A 15,639-nucleotide genomic window follows, 5' to 3' on the forward strand; every position below is an offset into this window, starting at 1 on the left:
AGTCGCTCAGCATGCAACCCAGAAGCTAGTGGGAATCACTGCAGTAGCAGTGAAATGCTTTAATAACTATAGAAATAAACAGTTTTACAAAGAGTACTGTTTGCACAATATTTGATGAGAATATTACAGAACAGTTTTCCCATAAATAAAATTATTTCAATTTCATACAGGTGTGGAAAATATAATACTTGTATTCTGTATCAATTTTACCATCTCTGCTTTAGGGCTCAAATGAGCATTAACCCTCAAGAAGTTTCCATGCTTACCACATTCCACAACAAACATGTGTACATGTAAACAAAAATGGCTATTTACTCATACAGTGAACATTAAAACTCTCAATTTTATACCTGAGGGACCACTGCAGAGACTTAATAATTGCAGTAGTCAGCACCACTACAGTAATCGCCATGATCTTCCAGGTACTGTGCTGTGCAACTGAATACTGACCAAATGTGGTCGCTCACGCAGCACCATTCACAGAACACCTTGTATTTTTTATTTTTTTTCCCCCCAAATAGAAGTGTTTTTTTTTTTTTTTGCTTGGAAAAACTCCCCCCTTCTCTACCTTGCTCAATTTGAGAACATCTTGTATTCATTGAAAAGGAAAATAATACAAGGCGTTGTGAATGGCGACAGTGCCAAGCAAGCAACACCCTTTGCTCAGTGTGCAGAGGGGAAGCTGCTTGGCACAGGACATTGAAGACTGCAGAGACCACTGTATTAATGCCAACTACTAGAAATAAAAACTGATGGCAACAAAATTCCTCAACAATATGCTCTATTGCACTATTGGGACATGCACTACTCACCGTAAAATTACTTTCTTGCTGTTCATTGAGAGACCTAGGACTCACACATCAGACATGCCTCCGTTTTGTAACAAAGGTATGCCAAGAGCAAGACCATAAACATGGACGGGTGGGACCCGAGTCCTTCAATGAACTATAAGAAAGGGATTTTGTCATGAAAATAAAATTCCTAATTTTCTTTTGTCAGCATTTAGAGACATTTAGGGCACCCAAAACCTATTTAACTAAGGAGGCAACAGAGAACACAAAATGCTAAACAGGTCTACTAAGAAAGCCAGACAAAAACTGGAGACCACCTGAAGCTCAATGGGCTTCCTGAAGATACACCCAAAAGCTGGCATCAGGTAAAGCCGTAATATTCACCTGATAAACTTTGAGAACATGTGAACAGAGGACTAAAGCCTCGTAACACACTACTCTTTGTTCCAACCTGAAAACAAAAGAGACCACTCCGATCAGAGCCACTGTACCAACAATCCCAATAGACACAGACAGCGAATCACGGGAGAAAGAGAGCACAGGGGCCACCAAAGAAAGAGGCTTTCTAGGGTGGCACTCGGTGGAGGGGGAGGCGTGCTGACAGGGTACCCAAGAAGTGGAGGTTCAGGCGACTCTATGCAATTCCGTTGCACAGAGCAGGGAAGTATAAACCGGTTTGTTTTTTTTTTTTTTTTTTTTTTTTTTTTTAAATAGCATTTATAAATCACTACGTTTTTTCCAAGAGCAAGCTAGAAGCTTCCGAGTTACCATAAAGGCATCAAGCAGACTGGGCATCTTTTTTTATTTAATTTTTTAACTAGCCTGTAGAAGCAGCTCTATGTTAGCCTATGCTTTGACGCATTTGGGCGTTTACAGGCTGGAAAAAAACACCACCATCACATACGTGTTTTTGAGAGGGGCTTTGGGACAGAAAAAAAAAAAAAAGCATGATGCTCCTAAAAGCGGCGTTTAGTCGCATCAATTGTTTAAGTGTACTTTTTTTTTCTAATGTTTTGAGGAAAAACGTTTGCATGTGAAATTTGCTTCAAACTTTAGGTATTTCTTTCTGCTGCCTAGTATGTATGGACACTAAATGTACCGTATATGAGAAAAGGGCTGTTTTTATGACGCAGGTTCCTAAAAGTGGTTGAAACCCCTTACACAAACACTGAAGCGTCTAGCCTCAGGTGATGTACAGAGATGCTTACTCCAACATAAGTTATACCGGTTAATCTGCAGCAATCTGTCCTGTATGGCTTTCTACAACACACAGAATCGAAACAGAATCGGTCAACATCTCAGCAGCAAACATCAGGGGGTGGGAATCTGAATATATAAACTGCACAGCTATGGGAGGAAAAGCTCTGAGCCTATTTGGGGGAAAGGGACACGCCTGTCTCACACTATAAACAGAACAAGCATAGCTGTGGCTCTCATTCACAGGACTTGTGCTGGAGCTCCACTCCCCTGCCACCATTTTTCTCTTAGACCCCTTTCACACTGGGGCGCTTTTCAGGCGTTTTAGCGCCTCTCCAGTGTAGAAGCCCAAGTGCTTCATTGGGGCGGTAAGGGAGCGGTGTATACACCTCTCTTGTCCATTGGAATGAGAAGGCAGCTCTGACAAAGCGCCTGCAAAGAATGTTCTTACTTCCTGTGTCAATGATCTAAAAACAAAGGCAAACATGAGCACACTGGCTGTATGTTCCAGTTCAGTGACTAACACTACTGAGGTCAGATGATTGGCATGGTTCATGGATTAGTTTGGATGCAGAAGTAATGATCGGACTTGCTGTCTATGTAGACTATGCATGCACTAGTACAAATTTCTATTGCAATACACTTCAACCACTTTTGGGGACCGTATCCTAACACCACAGATTAAGAACCACCGCTTATACAGTTTGCTGTTCTTAGCAAAGAAATTCTAGCCCCACCCTTTAACATCCATGGCAGTCCAGTCAATTACTCTGAACAGCAACTGATACACAGGAAGCCACCAGAGAAAACATTTAAAAACCTGTATAAAAATACAATTATGAAAAAGTATGAATCAGCAAGCAATTAAAAACGTGAAAGCATTCTCGGTCCATCTGCACCCACGTTTGGGTGCTTCACCTTAACCCTTTCTGTACCCTCCCTTGCTCCTGTTAGTACTGGATTTTGTTATTTATGTTCTTTCAATGGTTTGTTATATTGAAAAAAATAAAATAAAGATTATAAACACAAAAAAAAAAAAAAAAAAACACACAACACATGAAAGCCATAATGTTATAGTTAAAAGTTACAGTACTAATCTCCTTAACAGCAAAGAAACCCTAATAATGCTACAAGTAAGAGAATGCCAACAGTCTTTCAAAACACACAACTACATTGCCCCGCCCCCAGTAAAACCAAATTCCTGCAGACGAGCTACAATTTGGAAAGTGTTTAATTAAAGTTCAAACATCAAATAGAGCACAGCCTGACTACATACAAAACTAAATACATCACAGTTGAATGAAGCCATTAAAGTCTCTCATCTCCAATGCAACGCACAGCTCTTAAGCTGCCCACATATAGATATCTTGTGAGAAGGATCACAAATTAACAATCAAAACACTACACAGACTAAACCAATAACTGCAACCTTTCCCTTTCAGACTGCTAATCAACCGTGGGAAGGGCTTCTCAGTCCAACGACTAAACACAATGCACCATTTCTAATTCTGCTTAGATTTCATAGAAGTTCAAAAAGAAAAGAACATTGAAATTAGCGTGTGTGTGTGTGTGTGTGTGTGTGTGTGTGTGTGTGTGTGTATATATATATATATTTTTTATTATTCTGGATATGGCACTTTTGAGTTACCCACCAGAATTACCAGCTTCACAAACCTCTAAGGCAGTGGTCATCAACCCTGTCCTCAGGGCCCACTAACAGGCCAGGTTTACAAGAACTGAAATACATGACAGGTGATATCATTTGCTGCTCAGTGATTGCAGTATTCTAGTCTACATCTTCCCAAGGTAATACATAAAACCTGGCCTGTTAGTGGGTCCTGAGCACAGGGTTGATGACCACTGCTCTAAAAAGGTATAAAAAAAAAAAAATAAAAAAAAAAAAAAAAAAAAAACACACACACACACACACACACACACACCCTAGAATGTCCCCAAGCAATAAATCAGAAAGGACAAGGGAAACCGAACTTTGCCAACAGGCCCAACGAAAACAGACTAAGGTAAATAATCAGTCAGAGTGCCACTGGAAGAACCTTGTGGCTGAAAGCCGAACCTGCAGAATGCTTGACATCCATATGGTAGAACTTTGAGAATGTGTGAACTGAAGACCAGGTGGCAGCCTTATTGGTAGACCAGGGACACCCGACTATCCACAAGATGGGGAATTTTCTTATCAGATGATTTCATGAGGAACAGTAATCAGACATCCATAAGTATAGTGAGGATAATTGGAAGAAGAGCAGAAAAGGGCCACATAGCGCAATTCAGTTTAAATAACAAAATAAATGTAATAAAGCTGGAACACTTACATTCAAATGGATAAAACAAGCGCTTAATATAAAATCAAATGGCGGCAATGGAGTCCTTCTGGGCGCGTTTCATCTCCATAGACATCTGGGGTAAGTGTTCCAGCTTCATTAAATGTATTTTGTTATTTAAAACGAATTACACTACATGGCCCTTTTTTGCTCTTCTTCCAATTATCCTCACTATACCCATTTATGTCTGATTACTGATCTGATAAGAAAACTCCCCATCGTGCCTGGTCTAGCAATTTGGTGAAATACAGAGTCCATCTACTACAGTGGTTTACACCACACAACCTGTTTGACCCATAGAGTGTATGTTCAATTGGGTTCAAATGTTTTGGTAAGCCTTCCATATATTAGTGGCGGTTCCCTTCACCTTATCTACACATTCCAGTCACCTTTTGGATATTTCATTGAATTACTCCTTTTGAACTTTCATTTTCACAGACTTTACTATTCACTTGCACAGTTATTATTTTATTTCAATATATCACAGTGTTTTTGGTTTATGTTGATTTGCAGTATATTTAGATCAACATGTTTGTATATTTGAGCGATACACTATTTAGGGCCGGTTCACACAGGGGGCGATGCGAGGCGACACCGACTTGCCTCGCCGCGACCTGCCGCGACCTCAGCGGCGACTTGCAAATGACTTCTGTATAGAAGTCAATGCAAGTCGCCCCGAGGTCGCCCAAAAGTAGTACAGGAACCTTTTTTCTGAGTCGGAGCGACTCGAGTCGCTCCTCTCAGAACGGTTCCATTGTACAGAACGGGGGCGACTTGTCAGGTCGTGGCGAGGCAAGTCGTGTCACCTCGCATCGCCCCCTGTGTGAACCGGCCCTTACTGCTGTTTTGCTACATCTGATTGTTGTGTTAGCTGCTATTATCTAGGGCAGCGCAGAATTACTTTTTACACCTATAGCAGTGGTTTAATTGTTATAACTGGACAACAAGCCACTTGTGTGCGCCCCCGGAGAGGTGTGTCCTAGGTCACAAAATGTTATAACCAAAACTAAGAAACTTCTCCTACACCCCCCCCCCCCCAATATTTTCAGTCTTGGTTCATTTGTTGAGCAGACAAAAAAAAAAAAAAAAAACCCCCAGTGGTGATTAAGTACCACCACAAGAAAGCTCTGTCTAAAAAAAATAATAATACATTATATTATAATATATATATATATATATATATATATATATATATATATATATATATATATATATATAAATGTTGTTTGGGTACAGCATTGTATGACCGTGCAGTTGTCAAAGTGTGACAGCATTGAAAGCTAAAAATTGGCCTGGGCAGGGAGGGGGTAAAAGTGGGAACGTAGGCAAGTGGTTAAAGTCGCAATCCCTCCAGAGTATGGACTGGATGAATGACGTCTGCCATCAACGAGCTTTAGCGCACGTTGGCTAAATATGGGTCACAGGAACGCAAATCGAAGTGTACTCCTTTCACCTACAGGAGAAGCAGGGTCAAACCTCGCTGGCTCTACTTCTCCTGTAGGTGACAGGAGTACACTTTACATTTTTTTTTTCCTTTCACAAAAAAAAAAAAAAAAAAAACACACACAAACACACCCCTCCCCACACACACACACACACACACACACACACACACCTAGATTCCTCCATCAACCTAGACAGCTGAGTGATAGGGGGAGTCGTCCTAGTCAGGAGAACACACAGTGATTGTTCCTAGCAGCTATAGCCACTGGCAATAAATCGCATGAAAAAAAAGAAATAATAATTAGACAGGCTGGTTGAACCCAAGTTGATAGATCGATATCAGCTTGGGTACAGCCAGCCTACCCACATACATGGTTTGAACTGTCCATGTCCAGCTTTAAGAATGACACAATAATGTAAATTCTGGTGCCTGTGCAGATGTGTTTATATCACTTGTTGTTCATAGATCAGTTCCATTCATTTGCCTCTTACATTATGACTGGCTACAAAGTCAGTGTAATGCCTTGCGGCAGACTAATGGAATCATTCTCAAAGATTCTTCTTTTTCAAAAGGTCACTTTTCCTCCTAATAGCAAGGTACATCTTTCCTCAAAAATGATATGGTTGTCATATTTTGTGACACATCAGGTATTTATTCAAGCAGACTTGTAAAGTTGCTGATAAGTCCACTTTAACCCACTTGCCACAGAATCACGTGTCTGTACATCATTATGCTTTAGGTGATTGTACCGGGGTGATGCTTGCAGCTGCAGGTGTCACCCCGGTACTTTTTTTTTTTTTTATTTTTTTTTTTTTATTTTTTTTTAGAGCCAAAGGTCAGCTTTCTTGTGATAATCTATGCGGCTAATCAGCTACTCGATTGTTAATCACAAACAGCAGGAAAGGATGTTCCTCCCCCTCCTGCCGTTCCTCCTGGGCTCTTCCGTCGCACCAAGAGGCCCAAGAAACAAGCCGGGATGGGTTTCTAGATCCAACCAAAGCAGATTCCGGCTTTCTTCAGGTCTCTGATCTAGAAACCCGTAAGCGACGTCACAGCGTCATTTCCGGCTTACTGGAGCCTTAAAAATATACCATTTAAAAAAAAAAAAAAAAAAAAAAAAATAAAAGTCAGTATTCAAAAACAGCCAAACTTGGCGTTTTGAATGCTTTGGACCACTCAAAAAATAAAATAAAAAAAATACCTGACGTGTGACTATTGCTGTCACCAGGGATGATTACATTGCTTGTGACAGCAATAAAAGTGATAAAGGTGCCACATCCCTCCGTGCTCGCGCGCCAAAGTAAACGCATACGCAAGTTTTGTGTAACGCATTCAAACACCACATGTGAGGTATCACGCGATCATTAGCGCGAGAGCAATTATTCTAGCCCTACACCTCTAACTCTAAACTGGCATCTGTTAAAAATGTTTTAAAGCATGGTCTATGGAGTTTTTTTTTTTCCAGTAACGTAGTTTGTCACCATTCCACGAGTGTGCACAATTTTAAAGTGTGCCATGTTAGGTATTTACTCGTAACCATCTTTCACCTTAAAGAAAATACATAAATAATTGGGAAAAAAATAAACACACCACACAACAATAAAGTGTATTTTTTACCAAAAAAAAAAAAAAATGCGTTTGAAAGGGAACAAACACAAAATCAATGGTAATAAAGCTAGCAACAGAGATAGCGAGATAAGGGAGAGCTATAGACTGGGGGGGGGGGGATGATAGTCACAGTGGGGGGTCGTAAAATGGTAGTATACTGGGGTAAGGAGGCCAATATCTAAATTTAGAGCCAAGAACTAAAACATTAAAAGGTCTTCTATAGTTTGATCCAGTTCTGAGACATGATGTCCCATAGGCGAGTAGAAACTGTCTTCTTTATGTTCCTTGAGGTTATGTCGGCGGGGGTACCAAGTATATTTTCTTGCAACATTTTTTAGACCCCTTTCACACGGGGCATTTTTCAGGCGCTTTAACGTTAAAAAGGCGCCTAAAAGAAGCCGCGACTGCAATCCCAATGTGAAAGCCCGAGTGCTTTCACACTGAGATCCCTTTCACACTGGGGGGTTTTTCAGGTGCTTTAGCTTTAAATATATATATATATATATATATATATATATATATATATATATATATATATATATATATATATATATATATATATAAGCTCTTGTAAAGCGCCTGAAAGAAGAAATCCCAATGTGAAAACCCGAGTGCTTTCACACTGAGGCACTGCGCTGGCAGGGCGTCAAAAAAGAAAAATAAAAAGTCCTGCAAGCAGCTTCTTTGCAGCACTTTTGGAGCAGTGAATACACCACTCCTAAAGTGCCCCTTCCCATTGAAATCAATGGAAAGTGCCTGAAAAGCACCTGAAAAAACACTTATGGCAGCAGGGCTTTTAACCCTTTATTTGGACACTAGCAGGGGTTAAAAGCGCCCCACTAGTGCTCAAAAAACGCTCGTAAAGTGCTGCTAGTTTAAGCATTTACGAGCATTTTTTGGGCGCTGGCAGTGTGAAAGGGCTCTTAAAGCACTTGGGTTTTCACATTGGGATTGCAGATGAGGCTTCTTTCAAGCGCTTTAAAGGCAGGCATACAAAAGCACGCTCATACCAGGAAGAATATAACCCCAGCACTTAGGGCCGGTTCACACTGCGAGGCGAGGCGAGGCGACACGGCTCGCCTCGCCTCGCTCCCGCAAGTCGCCCCCATTCAGTACTATGGAACCGTTCTGAGAGGAGCGTCTCGAGTCGCTCCGACTCAGAAAAAAGGTTCCTGTAGTACTTCGGGGCGACTTCGGGGGCGACTTGCATTGACTTCTATGCAGAAGTCCTCTGCAAGTCGCCGCTGACCCCCCCTGCAAGTCGCGGCGAGGAAGTCGGAGACGCCTCGCCGCGGCTCGCTGTGTGAACCGGCCCTTACAGTAATGTATGTACACATCCAGCCTAATGTGTACAGGGCCTAAACCAGTAGTTAAAATCCATCCTATTTAAAACCATGCTATAAAAGATTGCTACTAGAAGTCTGTATTTGTGTATTTAGCCTAATAAGTATTCACTGAAAAAAAACAAAAAAACAAAAAAAAAAAACAAACAAACACTAAAAACAAACTGTAAAACCAATTCTACCAACTGAATATTGAGCAGTAATTTAGAAAATTAAAATGATAAAAATGAAGATATTGCCAGGACAAAAATGTAAAAGTTAACCACTTCAGGACCGCCGTATTGCCAATGTACGTCAGCACAATGGCACAGGCAGGCACAATCACGTAGATGTACGTGATTGCCTTCCAGCGGGTGGGGGGTCCTATCGGACCCCCTCCCGTTGGATACGACGGTCCGGTTCCCTCCAGGAGCGCTCCGTGATGAGGGGATGGCCGTTCGTTTTCGGCCACCCCCTCTGGATCGCTCCTGGCCAATGAGAAGCTTCCTCCCACTGTGTATTATTTACACAGGAAGGAGGAAGTGATGTCATTCTCCTCGGGGCGGTCTTTTTGACTGGACTACGAGGAGAAGACTAATAGTAAGTGTGCACCAACACTACACTGACATGTAGGTACACACAGGCACACAAACCCCCCCCCCCCCGATCGCCCCCCGCCCCCCCCCCCCCAGTCACAGTGTCACTGATTGCATTGATCATTTCTTTACTGATCAATGCATTCAGTGTCAGTTGTGACAGTAAAAACTGTCAGGACAGTTAGTGTTAGGTCCAGGGTAGCCCCCTATCACCCCCCAATAAAGATTTAACCCCCTGATTGCCCCTAGAGTTAACCCTTTCACCCCCTTTTGCCAGTGTCACTAAGCGATCATTTTTCTGATCGCTGCATGTGTCGCTAGGTAGCTAGTTATTTTTTTAGGTTCACCGCCAGGTTTTTATAGCGCTAGGTACCCCGATATACTACCCAATAATGGTTTTAACCCCCTGATTGCCGCTAGTTAACCCTTTCACCCCCTTTTGCCATTGTCACTAAGCGATCATTTTCTGATCGCTGCATGTGTCGCTAGGTAGCTAGTTATTTTTTTAGGTTCACCGCCAGGTTTTTATAGCGCTAGGTACCCCGATATACTACCCAATAATGGTTTTAACCCCCTGATTGCTGCTAGTTAACCCTTTCACCCCCTTTCACCAGCGATCACAGTATAAGTGTCACTGGTGACGCTGGTTAGCCAGTTAGTTATTTAGGTTCCCCGTCAGGTTTTTATATAGCGCCAGGGACCCCCATATACTACCTAATAAAAATTTGAACCCCCTGATTGCCCCTAGTTAACCCTTTCACCACTGATCACCGTATAAGTGTTACGGGTGACTCTGGTTAGTTTGTTTTTTATAGCATCAGGGCACCCACCATTTATTACCCAATAAAGGATTAACCCCCTGATCACCCGGCGGGTGATATCAATTAGGTTTTAGGGTCAGGGTCTGCGTCGCCCCAGGCAGCGCTAGGTTAGTGCCAGTACCGCTAACACCCACACGCAAAGCATACACCTCCCGTAGTGCTATAGAATCTGAACAGATCAATATCTGATCTGATCAGATCTATACTAGCGTCCCCAGCAGTTTAGGGTTCCAAAAAAACGCATTGTTAGCGGGATCAGCCCAGATACCTGCTAGCACCTGCGTTTTGCCCCTCTGCCCAGCCCACCCAAGTGCAGTATCGATCGATCACTGTCACTTACAAAACACTAAACACATAACTGCAGCGATCGCAGAGTCAGGCCTGATCCCTGCCATCGCTAACAGGTTTTTTGGTAGCATTTTATATTTAAATCCGGAAGGCAGTGCTTGGTTTTCGGGGTCCCGTACGTGGCTAGGCTCCCAAAAAGTCCCCCACATGTGGTATCCCCGTACTCAGGAGAAGCAGCAGAATGTATTTTGGGGTGTCATTTCACATATGCCCATAGCATGTGTGAGCAATATATCATTTAGTGACAACTTTGTGCAAAAAAAAAAAAAGTTTGTAATATTCCCGCAACTTGTGGCAAAATATAAAATATTCCATGGACTCAACATGCCTCTCAGTAAATAGCTTGGGGTGTCTACTTGTCAAAATGGGGTCATTTTGGGGGGTTTTGTGCTATTTTGGCATTTTATGGCCTTCGAAACTGTGATAGGTAGTGAGGAGTTAAATCAAAAATTTGCACCCTTAGAAATCCTGAAGGTGGTGATTGGTTTTCGGGGTGCCGTGCGCGACTAGACTCCCAAAAAGTCCCACACATGTGGTATCCCCATACTCGGGAGAAGTAGCGGAATATATTTTGGGGTGCAATTCCACATATAACCATGGCATGTGTGAGCAATATATCATTTAGTGACAACTTTTTGTAAAAAAATTTTTTTTTTTTTTTTTTTGTCATTATTCAATCCCTTAGGACAAAAAAAATAAATATTCAATGGGCTCAACATACCCATCAGCAATTTCCTTGGGGTGTCTACTTTCCAAAATGGGGTCATTTGGGGGGGATTTGTACTGCCCTGCCATTCTAGCACCTCAAGAAATGAGATCGGCAGTCATAAATTAAAAGCTGTGTAAATTCCAGAAAATTTACTCTAGTTTGTAGACGCTATAACTTTTGCGCAAACCAAAAAATATACGCTTGACATTTTTTTTACTAAAGATATGTGGCTGAATAAATTTTGCCCTCAATGTATGACTAAAATTTAGTTTATTCGATTTTTCTTATAACAAAAAGAAGAAAATATCTTTTTTTTTTCAAAATTTTCGCTCTTTTTCCATTTATATCGCAAAAAAAAAAAAAAAAAAATCGCAGAGGCAATCAAATACCATCAAAAGAAAGCTCTATTTGTGGGAAGAAAAGGACGCAAATTTCGTTTGGGTGCAATATTGCATGACCGCGCAATTACCAGTTAAAGCAGCGCAGTGCGAAATTGGAAAAAGACCTCTGGTCCTTAAGGTGTTTATTGGTCCGGGGCTGAAGTGGTTAAAAAAAAAAAAAAAAAAAAAAAAAAAAAAATATCAACACTTTCCCATAAAAAAATTGACCATTACCAACAATGAATAATGACAAAGCTCTGACTCCTCCCTATCTATTGTAATGTCAAGCTCACCTCCCTGGGCTGACATGCTCATATAATCATAAGCATTCAAGCGGTATTAAACCCCAAAAGTAAAATACATTGCAGCTTACCAATCCTTGGAGTGTGATGGCTGCATTTTTTTTTTTAAATCTGGCCAATAACACTTCCTGTCCTAGAGTGTCTCTATCCTGGAGGAAGGAGCCACGGTGACCCCTTTGGACAGCAACACTATTTGCAGAGAGGGTAGTGTTGGATGTACTAACAGATTTAGATTCCCTTATTTTGTAGGGATTTCCTCACTTCCTGTTTTGGCTATGGGACACGAAATGAAGAGAAATCTCCCCAAGGGTGACAGATAGCAAAAAACTAAGGCCACTTTCACATTGATCCCCGCTAAGCAGGCACGAGGCTGGTCCGTGTCCTCTGAACTTATGTAACTGATCACAGGTGTTTTTTTTTTTATAGCCCAATGCAGAAAATGCATTAAAAAGTAAAAAAAGCCATCTGCCTTTACAACTACTTTAACACTGACAGGGATGCTTACAATGGTCAGCATTTATGTAAAACCTTTAAAACCTGCATATTCCAAAAAAAAAAAAATTTTTATTTTTTATTTTTAAAAACTTACCTGAAACCGCTGTTGCTAGGCAGTCTTTCTAATCTGCCTCTTCCTATTCTGCAGCGCTTCCCACTCTTTGGTGAGTGGCCCCGTTACCTTCTGGGACATGTGTGTCCCCCAGAAAACAACGGGGCTATTCACAAAGCACTGCGCGACTCGTGAATGCGCGGTAGGAAAAGACAGTGAAGCCGCAAGGCTCAACTGCCTGTTTCCCTTCGTTAAGATGGAGGGGCCAGTAGCCGATCCGATGGACAGATCGGCCTCGGGCGGCTGACATCGCGGGCTCGCTGGACAAGTAAGTGTCCTTATTAAAAGTCAGCAGCTACAGTGTTTGTAACTGCTGACTTTTAAAAAAAAAAATTAAAATTAAAAAATTTTGGCCGGAACGCCTCTAACTGGAATTTGGCTTCAAATTTGTTACTGCATTTAAAATTTGCCAGTGCATACAACACTCCCCCCTCCCCAATTAACAATGCTGATGTTCAAAGGTGTCTCTTTGCTCATTCCTCCAGAGATGTATAACCAGCCAGAAAATCAGGGGAAAGCAGAGGAAGGGGAAAAAATAAAAATCATAAAAAAAATTAAAAAAACACCAATACAGCCATCACATCTAAGGATTGGTACACTAAGCCCTGGTTCACACTCATGCTACTTTGAAATAGCAAAAAATAAAAATCCCAGCTGTGATTAAATACCACCAAAAGAAAGCTCTATTTGTGGGGGAAAATAAAATGATAAAAATGTCATTTGGGTACAGTGTTGTATGACCGCGTAATTGTCAAAGTGCCCCAGCGCCGAAAGCTGAAAATTGGTCTGGGCAGGAGGGGGTGTTTAAGTGCCCAGTAAGCAAGTGGTAAAAAAAATAAAAAAAAGGAAGAAGGAAGTTAGTGGGTCACTGCTTACTTTTGACTGTTACTTTGCTCATTCAATCTCTTTAAGCCTGGAAACATGCAACTCCATTATAAAGGTTAAGATGGGAAGAAAGGCCTGAATTGTGAGACCGATAAATACCTCTAGAAACAATGGCTTAAAGCAGTATTAAACCCAAAACTGAAAAAGTCTAATACTGCAGCTTGCCAGCCATTAGATGTAGGTGCTGCATTCGTTTTTTTCCCCCTCAGTTTGTACTTGGTGATCAGGCCAGTAACACGCCTCCTGTATTAGAGTGCCCCCATAGGCCACAATAGCACTGTCTGTCTGGGGGAGGAGTTACATATACTAGCAGGTTTCAATACACTAACAAGTTGAAGCCAAAACTCTAGCTCACACTTTATAATTAGTTAAAGCAACAGTTTTTTTTTTATGTTTAGTTTAAAGATTTTATATGAATAAAGAAAAGCTGATCGTTGAAAGCACCCCTAACAATGTTAAATGGTTTCTCTCATGCCTGTAAACTGATGCATCTGGAAGAGTGCTTACTGGCTGCATCATCAGATGAAAACAGAAGAAAGAATGCCTAAAATAAGAACAAATAATACAGCCATGGCATCAAAGAATTGTTAGATGCAATATAATAAATGTTTGCTTTTGGGTCTATTATTGCTTGAGTGATTTCTAAGACTGCTGACACATACCACAACCTAGAAGAGTAACAAAAGAGGAACTGCAGTCTGCTCACATAATTTGTAATAAAATCATCTTTGCCATTCTGAAGCTTCCCTCCAACCACTTTGCATATTTTATATATACTGCGATTCTGTACTTGCCAAATATGCTGTACAAGTCTCCCTCCACTGAGTCTGGCTGCATCCATTTTAACTGTGGGCAGCTGAAGCTGCTGCCTGTTAACTTCCTGGATTTACACAGACACACACCTCCACAGCTCTCATTGGCCCTCTTAGGAGAGAGGAGAAGGAGGAAGAAGAAGAGAAGGAGGAGGAAGGAAGAGAAAGGAAGAGAAAGGAAGAGAAAGGAAGAGAAAGGAAGAGAAAGGAAGAGAAAGGAAGAGAAAGGAAGAGAAAGGAAGAGAAAGGAAGAGAAAGGAAGAGAAAGGAAGAGAAAGGAAGAGAAAGGAAGAGAAAGGAAGAGAAAGGAAGAGAAAGGAAGAGAAAGAAGAGGAATTAGAGAAGGAAGAGGAATTAGAGAAGGAAGAGGAATTAGAGAAGGAAGAGGAATTAGAGAAGGAAGAGGAATTAGAGAAGGAAGAGGAAGAGGAGAAGGAAGAAGAAGAGGAGAAGGAAGAAGAAGAGGAGAAGGAAGAGGAAGAGGAGAAGGAAGAGGAAGAGGAGAAGGAAGAGGAAGAGGAGAAGGAAGAAGAAGAGGAGAAGGAAGAGGAAGAAGAGAAGGAAGAGGAAGAAGAGAAGGAAGAGGAAGAAGAGAAGGAAGAGGAAGAAGAGAAGGAAGAGGAAGAGGAGAAGGAAGAGGAAGAGGAGAAGGAAGAGGAAGAGGAGAAGGAAGAGGAAGAGGAGAAGGAAGAGGAAGAAGAGAAGGAAGAGGAAGAAGAGAAGGAAGAGGAAGAAGAGAAGGAAGAGGAAGAAGAGAAGGAAGAGGAAGAAGAGAAGGAAGAGGAAGAAGAGAAGGAAGAGGAAGAAGAGAAGGAAGAGGAAGAAGAGAAGGAAGAGGAAGAAGAGAAGGAAGAGGAAGAAGAGAAGGAAGAGGAAGAAGAGAAGGAAGAGGAAGAAGAGAAGGAAGAGGAAGAAGAGAAGGAAGAGGAAGAAGAGAAGGAAGAGGAAGAAGAGAAGGAAGAGGAAGAAGAGAAGGAAGAGGAGAAGGAAGAGGAAGAGGAAGAGGAAGAGGAAGAGAAGGAAGAGGAAGGAGGAGGAGGATAGGCTTTTTACCAGAAAAGAAACAGGAAGTGGGCTCTACAAGGTATTTACTGGCAGAAAAAAATGCTTTACTATCCAAAGCTAAGAACAAAGGCACCAGATTTGATGGAAAGATTCAATTAATTACTTCAGGACCGCTTAAATACTGAGGAATAAAATGTAGGTTTACTGCTTACTGACATAAGACACATTTCTACTCTATCAATCCATTGCCAAAACTATAAGCATGCTCACCTGATTGCAGTCTTGCGAGAGCTATTCGTGGACCTGAAATTTAAAATTTAAAAAACACTTACCAAACTAGGTAAAATCTAAATTAGGCATATAATGAAGGAAATATCTACATTTTTAAAATTCAACGGAATAGAAGGCAACATACAATATAAGATTTAATAGTATTTTTCAGTTTTTTAATAGGATCTCAAGACATGTGTTTG

The 15,639-nt window shown here is 41.4% G+C and overlaps 1 protein-coding gene across 4 annotated transcripts in view; it reads right to left on the reverse strand.

Annotated features, from left to right (window-relative positions):
- DGCR2 (DiGeorge syndrome critical region gene 2) overlaps positions 1-15,639 on the reverse strand; it is a 97,305-nt gene that overhangs the window by 53,240 nt on the left and 28,426 nt on the right. For 2 of the 4 annotated variants that reach the window (XM_077461606.1, XM_077461605.1), the window contains exon 2: positions 15,437-15,469. The exons of the other annotated variants lie outside the window; for them this stretch is intronic. In XM_077461606.1, coding sequence (XP_077317732.1) covers positions 15,437-15,469 — 33 coding nt within the window. The remainder of the gene's footprint in view (positions 1-15,436; positions 15,470-15,639) is intronic. 4 annotated transcript variants of the gene reach the window in all.

The sequence above is a fragment of the Lithobates pipiens genome, unplaced genomic scaffold (assembly GCF_037356315.1).
Source record: "Lithobates pipiens isolate NorthernLeopardFrog02 unplaced genomic scaffold, aLitPip1_a1.2 Scaffold_3, whole genome shotgun sequence".
Taxonomy (NCBI): domain Eukaryota; kingdom Metazoa; phylum Chordata; class Amphibia; order Anura; family Ranidae; genus Lithobates; species Lithobates pipiens.